The sequence below is a fragment of the Corvus brachyrhynchos genome, unplaced genomic scaffold (assembly GCF_000691975.1).
Source record: "Corvus brachyrhynchos isolate BGI_N302 unplaced genomic scaffold, ASM69197v1 scaffold105, whole genome shotgun sequence".
Taxonomy (NCBI): domain Eukaryota; kingdom Metazoa; phylum Chordata; class Aves; order Passeriformes; family Corvidae; genus Corvus; species Corvus brachyrhynchos.
The window spans coordinates 3,891,429-3,900,404 of record NW_008238452.1 but is presented as its reverse complement, the minus strand read 5'-3'; the positions used below and the strand labels follow the sequence as shown (position 1 = coordinate 3,900,404).

The 8,976-nt window shown below is 43.4% G+C and overlaps 2 protein-coding genes across 2 annotated transcripts in view; one reads left to right on the top strand and one right to left on the bottom strand.

Annotated features, from left to right (window-relative positions):
• The window catches only part of EXOSC9 (exosome component 9), a 4,811-nt gene extending 3,062 nt beyond the window's left edge, over positions 1-1,749 (top strand). Inside the window, exons 9-11 of the mRNA XM_008635737.2 lie at positions 209-399; positions 697-775; positions 1,277-1,749. Of these exons, the coding sequence (XP_008633959.1) occupies positions 209-399; positions 697-775; positions 1,277-1,358 (352 nt within the window). The 3' untranslated portion in view covers positions 1,359-1,749. The remainder of the gene's footprint in view (positions 1-208; positions 400-696; positions 776-1,276) is intronic.
• Positions 1,709-7,921, bottom strand: CCNA2 (cyclin A2). The gene is made up of 6 exons (XM_017736917.1): positions 7,769-7,921; positions 7,215-7,438; positions 6,474-6,678; positions 5,602-5,715; positions 5,199-5,332; positions 1,709-4,789 (listed from the first exon to the last, which is right to left on the bottom strand). Exons 1-6 carry the CDS (start codon positions 7,904-7,906, stop codon positions 4,738-4,740), a joined length of 867 nt encoding a protein of 288 aa, XP_017592406.1. The 5' UTR covers positions 7,907-7,921; the 3' UTR covers positions 1,709-4,737.
• Positions 7,922-8,976: the final 1,055 nt, after the last annotated feature.

Sequence of the window (8,976 nt, the reverse complement as noted above, 5' to 3'; positions counted from 1 at the left end):
TATCTTTTCCCAGGTATTACTCAGGAGAAAACCAGGCTAAACATACATCTAGGATTCCTCATACTTTAGGTAGCCATATATCCTTCCGAGGAAACATCATCATTATCATACTGGTTTTGGTTCTCTGTGCTTTTAATTCCTTGCCTGGTTTGCTCAGAATACGAAGAATTTTACCAGCAAACACCAAGATTTTTCTTAACTCCTGCAGTTTTGCCAATCCAGTATTGCACACTCCTGGGACAGCCCAAATTGGGGAAGGAATAGAGAGCTCCTGGGGGGACCTTGAAGAATCTGAGAAGGAAGAAGCAGCAGAAGAGGAAGGTGACAGTGAGGCAGCTGCTTTTGAATGTGAGAAAGTGGAAACTGAGGATACAAGTACAAGGAGGGAAACTAAGAATGGTAAGTATTTGTTTTTCTAAATATTAGATCTTGTTACATCACTTCAATAACAGTTTAGAATTAGAATGTGAAAGGTCCTGAGGAAGTAAAACGATTGTAGCCACTTTGCACATTTGCTAATTCACTTGACCTGGTAATTCTCTTAAAAACTTGATTTCTGTAGTATAGGGAGGGCTACAAATGAATCAGAAACCCCCTGGAATGTTTCTTTTAAAATACTGTGGTTATTAATTACAGGAGTCATTTGTACAAAACTGATCACTGTTTTGGGGATGGTGGGGTTTGTGTGTTTTTTAGATGAACCCATTGTACTGTCTGACAGCGAGGAGGAAGAAGTTGTCATTCTGGAACCACAGGAGCTACCAAGGAAGACAAGGTAACCAGCAAGTGGAATTAGGGGGGGAAAGGAGTTTGTAGGGAGTATTTCCAGGAAGGACAGGATATTGGCAAGGCCAGGAAAGGTTTCAGTTGATCAAAGGGAGTACAGATATAGCTGAGAACAAGGAAGTTTAAATCTAGGCTAAATCTCTGGCCTTCTGTCCTGGGAGGCCAGAGCCTGGCTAGTCTGCAGCTGTCTGAAATGGTTATGGGTATTTGACTCATTCTAGTCCTTCCAAAGGGAGTGAGAACATAAAAGTGGATCTCAATCAGTGGCTCCTTAGAGCTGCTGCAGAGATTCAATGTGCTACACTAGAGCTGATGTTGAGTTCTCGCTCCAAGAAGCGAGATCTGCTGCTGTATCCCTGCACGAGCCATGGAAACGCTTGGCACCACGTGCAGTGGGAGGTTGCCAAGTTATGGATAATCAGTCTGTGTTCTTATGAAATAGTAAAGCTATTCAGTAAGTTTCTCTGATACAACTGTTGTTTACTTACAGAACACAGACCAGCTCCAAACAAGAAAATTCAAGTAAGAAAGCATTTAACAAAAGGAGAAGAAAGAAGAGAACATCTCGTTAAAGCAGTCTTTTTTAGGAATGCTGTATAATACGGATTTTGGTGTATTATTACTGAGCTTATTTTTGTAGATAATTTTATTTCTTCCCCTTCCAATATCTGGTTCTGCTTTTATATATATGTTAAAACTATTGTACACAGATTTAAATAAAAAATGGTGCCTGTAACTGAAATCCCAGCAGAACTGCAGAGAAACTCACCTAGTTCAGCTTTCTTTACAGGGGAAAATCAAATGTGCTGTGATTAAAACCATCTTGCCCCTGTTACTCCACACCTAACCTTGTACTCAAACTGCTTTGTGCAAAAATCACCAGAAATGCATGGACTTCACAAACTAGCACAGAACTTCAGTGGAGTTTCTTAAAAAGTTTAATTAAATATTACATGCAACAGACAGGAATGCTTCTTGAACTATATGCAAAGAGTTATGCTCTGAATTTAGGATCAGGCAAAACAAAGAGACAAGGAAGATTCCAAAATACCTGATCTGGGTGCTTTGTTTGCAAACAAGTGACACTGGAAACACACACATATTTACAGAGTGAAGCAGGGCTATTTTACAGGTGACCTCAGTGTTACATGAGCTGTGAACAGGAGAGAAGTTACTGTTGCAGATTTTACGTTCCCCAAACCAGGTTAAGAACTTAATTAAGAAAAAAACCCCATATATAATCAAATTGCTCCCAGCCAGGCAAAGCTTGAATCAAGTTGTGCTCTTTCAGAAAGGGACCAACACACAAAACCTCTTTTCTCCAGGAGCTAAACCAGTGCATTTTCTTAGTGTCAAGTTCTTCCAACCCAAAGTCACTGTCCTGAGTACAAAAATGGGTGAAGATGCAGCTCCTTCTTAATTCTGTAGTACCACAAGACTGTAAACTTCTTCAGAAAATAGAACAGTATTTTTTTTTTTTTTTTTGCCCTCTTCCCACATAACATCTCATCCCTACATTCTTTAGAGCCTTTAGTTGAAAGGCCTAGGAGTTAACCTGGATAGGCTTAACAGTAGTACAGTACAACCTGGGATATTTTGTTCAAAGCTTAGAAGGAAAAGCTGGAATTGTCCCATATTAACTTCGGAAAAGGAGAAGGTGGAAAAAGACAGTACTTATGAGCACAAGCAAGAGCTGCCCTGAGAAAGGAGGAACTTGTCATGCTGGGCAGAAATGCCACCTCCTGACTGAAGATTTTTTTGTTAGGCTGCAGAGGAAGTCATGTTGATAATGGTGAATATAAAGCTCAGGGAGCGTGGAAGAATTTTTCTCTGTGCTATGGGAACAGTAAGGGAACAACCTCCATTGAAACTTGAGCACAGCTCTTTGATTAAGCACCAAGTTAATACTAAAACCCACTGAAGTCCTTTCACCTAAGTATTGCTACTTTTTTTCTGGAGAAAATAATTAATAAGCTTGCTTTAAATTACCCTCTAATGTTCATATTTCTCAGTGGTCTTGGAATACACCACAGAAAGGAAGGGGAAGGCAGAACCCAGTTTCCCAGGAAGAGCACTGTGGCCTGTTATCTTCAAGTAATCGCTGCCAGTCAGCACTGCCAGTTACCCTTCCAAGGTCAGAAACGGTGAAAAACACATTCCTCCTTGTATAAACTCCATCTCCTGCAAGGTTAAAGTGTTTCCAACCCCAAGCACCAGACATGATACACTGCACAGGCTGTCCCAAGTTCATTTTAACATTTCAGTGGCAGCCTACTGAAATTAATCTAAATAAAGGCTGTTGGCTGATGAAATATGGTTCCTCATTAGCCATCAGACAATGCATAAAAGTCCAAGTGCATCCTAAGAAGCTCAGATTGGCCAAAAAGGCCACTTGTGCTGCATATTTTGACCAGATTTTTGATCACCACTCGGCTCCATTGGTTTTGTAATTGAGGTGGTTCAGGGAAGGCTCCGGCAGCAGCACGAGGGTGGGGGCACTGTAGTAACTTTGTAGTTGCTGCAGTGAAACAGAGTTGTGTCTTAGTAACACCTGCTTCTCAGCCCGACAGATGAGGATTTTAAAGAAATTATTTCAAATAGCCCACACCCTAAGAGCTGTTGGACATGTGTGAGGAGCTTATACTGCTGGGTGCCCAGATAACCAGAGGCAGCCTTGACTCAACTTCAAGTCAGAGGCACAGGTTTCACAGGGCAGCCCTTGCCAAAAGGCTTTAGAAATGAAGGCCAGTTGAAGATGGCAGTACTGCACCTCAGTGATTTTAAGCCATTGGCAAAACCACTAACATCATCAGATGAAAAACTGTTTATTAGCCATCCTGGAAATGGCTTAATTCGGCCCACTTCCGTGCACTCGCTGCTTTACACACAAACAACAGCAGGTACAGGGCAGCATCACTCCATTTGCACAGGCTGAAGGTAAACATTCACTTGATCTAATGCTGATTAAATGCCAGTTTGCTCATGTAACAGTTCCACAACTAAGGAAAAATATGGCACATTTTTGTTGTGTGCCACAAGCTCCTCCCAAGCATGAGGGGTGTACAGAATTCATGCTGCTCTGCACACAGCCCATCCCTGCCAGAAGACATTCTGTGCCCTTGAGGGCAGAGCAGCAGTTCACCCCCCTGAAGTTTAATCCCTCCACCACCCCTAAAGAGGTATGAGGCAAGCAGACTGAGGACTCATTTTCTCAGTAGGCATCAATGGACTTTTGGGACAGCCAACACATCAGTGGGAACTCTCCATGGGTTTTAGATTAGTAGCAGTTTTACACTTGGACTAGAAAATACCGACAGCAAGACCATTTTCTGCGTAGCAGAAGCGCGAGGTATGAACTGGTGCAGGAGTTTCAACTGTGCAGTTCCTGCAGCAGAGCATTCAGCCTTTCCCTGATGAAGAGCTGGCACTACATTATATAGCAATTGGGGCATGTCCTAAAGAGCCTCATGAGTCGGTTCCAGCAAGGAGTTCTCATGGCCATAGCTTCTTCCAGTTTTGTAGCCATTAAGGCACGTTTTGGATCTATGCTAAGTCTCAGTTTAAACTAGACAGTATAAAAATGCTACTGGAGACTCTGTGGAGTCCAAGTATTTCTTACCCAGAAGGAGAAAAAGCCCTACTATAATAATGCACTGCTAATATTAACGTTTAGTCTATAATTAGATAAGCAGTCTCAGACTTCATGTGGCCTGCATGGTTAATTCTGTGCCTGAAGAGAACATTTTGATAAAAACACAGCTAAAACTCTTAACAAGATTGCATGTACAAAAGATTTACATTAAAACCACATGAAACTAAACTTCATAATTGAAGTCATCAAAGTCTGTATTCATATTCTGAGTGATCATATCTAGAATCCTAAACCATGTTTAAAACTGTACATCATTTCCTGGTAATATACATCTGTTAAAAAGATCAGTCTCTTGATTATTACAATAAGTTTAGTGTGTCTGGTGGGTCAATGAGCGATACTCCGTGGTACCTAGAGAGGGAAAAAGAGAGGCAGGATGTCATCTTGCTCAAGTGCTCCCTGCCACGAAGAGCAGCATAACTCACTGCAGCAAAACACATTTCCCACCAGGCAGGAAACATTCTGGGGCTTGTTGGCTGCCATGCCCCACACAGATTTTTAGGAGTATTAGGTATCACCAACTGTAGGAATGTCAAGAAAATTCCTCCAGTTTCTACCCGACAGTTCAGACAGCAACAGAACACCAAGTAATTGCTTTACAAACCACCGTGAAGAAACCCAGGGAGTCTTGTCCCCATTTCACTGAGGAGGTGGATTTGGTTAGTTAAGTCTGCCTGAAGACTCAAAAGATACACCCACACCCCACCAGGCAGTTACCTGTATGGACAACTCAGATGTTAGCATCTCCACAGATACTCACTTGGTACTCTTGTACTTTTCCCGTATGGACTGTTGTGTGTGCTGGGCTGCTCTGAGGTAGGTGTTGTGTAGGTCTATGAGGCAAGGCTTGATGTCTTCAAGGGTGTAGCCAGTTACTTTGCACAGGGATTCAGGCTGAGGGGAAAAAAGAAAGGGAGAGGGACACTTGAATGTTGCTGTCTGTTTATGCTGACAACCAGTGGTGGAGTTTTTAGCTTACTGTTGGAAACATATTACCCACCCATCCCATTTTTCAAATACCTCGGGGAGCAACCCCTAATTAACAGGCTAGAAGCACAGAGGGGCTGCAATTCCTGCAGCCCTGACCCAGCATTCAGGACTGTGTATGAATACACTGAACACACAGGGAGGCCTGTGAAGGCTCACACTGGAGTGCTACATACCCAGGTTTGTCCAGTGAGTGTGTAGTCTGCCAGATGGAATGCTGCGGCAGCAATAACTGATGGCAAGTATTTCAGGTAAGGATCAGCATCAATTAGGCTCAGCTCTCCCAGGTACTGCAAGGGAAACGAGACATGGAATAATCTTCTACAAAAGTTAACAGTTGCATTAGAACCCCAACTTAAGCTTCCAATCCTGCCATCAGTTGGAAGGACAGCTTTTATTAGTGTACACTTAGTTTCTCTTTAAGCATCTCCTGCTGTCAAACAGCATTCCACCACATGCTTTACCAGCACATTTTATGTTTAGGGACATGTAAGAACTAAAGGAAAGATTGTGGTCAGGTCTGACCTTTGCACAGTGAGACAAAGGCTTCTGTTTAGGAGCTCTGGTACCTACCATACAGATAGGATCTATTATAACTTAAGATGAAATGTTATCTGTGCTCTGCTCTAGAAATTAGCCTCTGGATTTAGAACTTGCTGCTTGTTGAGGGGAAAACCAAAACAAAAGTCCTTTTTTGCCAAAGTGTGTGGGAGGGTAGGTGTGGCAGCTGTAGCTAAGAGAAAGGGAAACCCCTATCTAGCAGTGTAACAACCCCGAATTTACAGTTCATTATCTCTGCCTGCTCTGACTAAGGATGCATGCTTTAGCCAGGCAGAAGTGCCAGCCTCTGATAAGAATGGAGTATGTCAAGCAGAAAGTGGCAATAGGAGTATTAGTTTCCAGCAGTGGGGCACTACTTCTGGAGAAGCACAATTCAAAAGGTGTATATATGTTATACATATATATATATATATATGTGTGTGTGTGCAATAAATCTCTGCAATAGAACTCTCTAATTACATGGGCTGAGCTAATAATTCTTACATACCATTGACAGGCTCTCCACTTTAGCATCTGTCTGCTGGTGTAGGAAGTACTGGGTGAGGAACTGGTTGATTGTTGGAGCCGCCAAGTCAAATGACAAAACCTTCAGAATTAAGTGCTCCATCCTTAGGACCTGCTTCTTCGTGTAGGTGTCATCTGTGATGTAGACAAACTCAGCTACTTCAGGAGGGTAGATCTCTTCAAACTTTCTGCCAGGAGAAAGGTTTATGAGTAAATAATTGAGTACTAGAAAAGCAGATAACCACCAACACTTAATGAAACACTCATTTAAATTCTGATTTTGGAAGGAGCTGGGCACTGGTGCCAAACAAGTTTGCTGCAGTTGGTTCAGTAGCTCTTGAATCAGCAGAATTTGAATTTAGAGAGCTATAACAGCATGATAATTTAGGACTAAGGAATTTGGGACTTGGAGTTACTGAAACCCCAGAATAAGCCACTAACCTAGTAACTGGGGCAAGCACAACTTTCTTTTCACATGCCTTATGCATATTCCCTCAAATACTCTTTAGATGCCAGCTGCTGCATCTGGAAATAGCGGATCCTCACTTTAGGGGCAATCTACAAAGATAAGTGCCAAGCTTTTAGGTGGATAACTCCTGATTTTATCCCAGTATGAAGCCCTCCTGAGTCAGTCCTGCTCTAGGCAACAGAACAGCAACAGCCACAAGATTTTCATCTGTATGAAACCAGCAGGTAGAACTTGAAATGAAGCAATTTCACTTACGATGCGAGCAGCATAGCTGCAGTACCCACAAGCTGAAGTTTTCCTCTCAAAACAGACATGGAAGAAAGAAACCTATCAATGTAATTTACAGCTAAGTGCAGAGTTTCATTCTGTAATTTGTATTCTTCTCCAACTTCCACCAGCCAGTCCACAAGAATAGCCCGCATGTTGTTTGTGATATCAGGTTGCTTCTTCATGTAACCTATTTTAGGCTTGCATTTCACCTGTAGGTTTAAATGACAGGTAAAGTTGAGTTTGGATCACATGCTGGTAGAAAAGCAACTGTTTAAACTCCATTTATCACAGCTTAACAAATCAGAAGTAAACACTGGTGAATTTAGGATCAGTAAGTTCTATTTCTGTAATCTTGCTTTCCAGCTTGCACATGGCACAATCAACTTTATCACAATAAACCAGTCCTGTGCTCTTATTTCTCCCTTTCTAGCAAGCTCTAATTTAGTCACTGTCATGGTAACTCATGTTCAGATGCATTTCTCCACCCCAAACTCTTCCCCCATGAGCCCATGCAAATAAGAAGAGAGAAAGCAGCTCACCTCCATTTCCCTCAGGTACGTATGGATTTCGCTGATATAATCTGGCACGTTATTAACGTTTGGTGCTTTCTCTTCTGTTTCTGAGGTTATTGAAATATCCATAATACTTGGAGAATCTAAGCAGAGCATAACAGCCATGTTAAAATGGGCACCATCACACCACTCCCTCACAGCACAGGGAACCTTGGGCAGGCTCAGTCAGCTGGACTAGGAGTTGAGGAGGCTCTACAGAAGCCAAATGTTACGGCAACAGGGAAGTTTCCCCTTCCCCCTTTCTCTTCTTCCCGCCAAGAATAAAGGGATGGAAAACTCTCTTGCAATTATGTAGTGCTCAGTAGACCCTGTGTTACCTTGTTACATAGATGTGGGTCCCGTAAGCTTACACTGTGGTTTAAAGCAGGGCTGGAATGCCAGAATTTTTTGTAGATCCTGCAGAAGTGGATCACAGTAAAATCACCCCTCAGACATTCACATGCATTGCAGAAGATGGATCTGGCAGTTCTCATTTTTCACATACTGGGAAGAGCTCAAAACACTTGCAACCACTACAGAGTATAACCCGGGAGAAAAACCTATTACATCTTGGGATCTGCCTGGGTAAAGTCCCCTTCGAACTCTGTAATGGTAGCAAAGGGCGAGGCTTTATGGGTTGCTGTTGTCTGTAATCTGGCTTCTCTCATGAGGTACTGATAGTTAAAGTTATAAAGAATAAAACTGCCTAAAAGAGCAGGGGATAAGAACACAGCAGCTCAGCTGGATTGAAGAGCTGTTGTATCCTGGTGGTAGGCTCAAAGGACCCAAACCAGCCCCTGTCCCACACCACAGCCCTCCAGCTGCCTCTGGAAATCTGAAATTCCCTGGGTGAATTCCTCCACGCTTCCCGGGGGCAGGGCCCTGCGGGGTAAAGAATAAAACTGCCTAAAAGAGCAGGGGATAAGAACACAGCAGCTCAGCTGGATTGAAGAGCTGTTGTATCCTGGTGGTAGGCTCAAAGGACCCAAACCAGCCCCTGTCCCACACCACAGCCCTCCAGCTGCCTCTGGAAATCTGAAATTCCCTGGGTGAATTCCTCCACGCTTCCCGGGGGCAGGGCCCTGCGGGGGGAGCAGGTGGGACGCGGCCTACATGGCGCTCAGGGCCGGGCAGCGCTGCCCGGGCGTCACGTACCGAAGCTCAGCTCCATGGCGTTGCCCAGGGGGGCCAGGGGC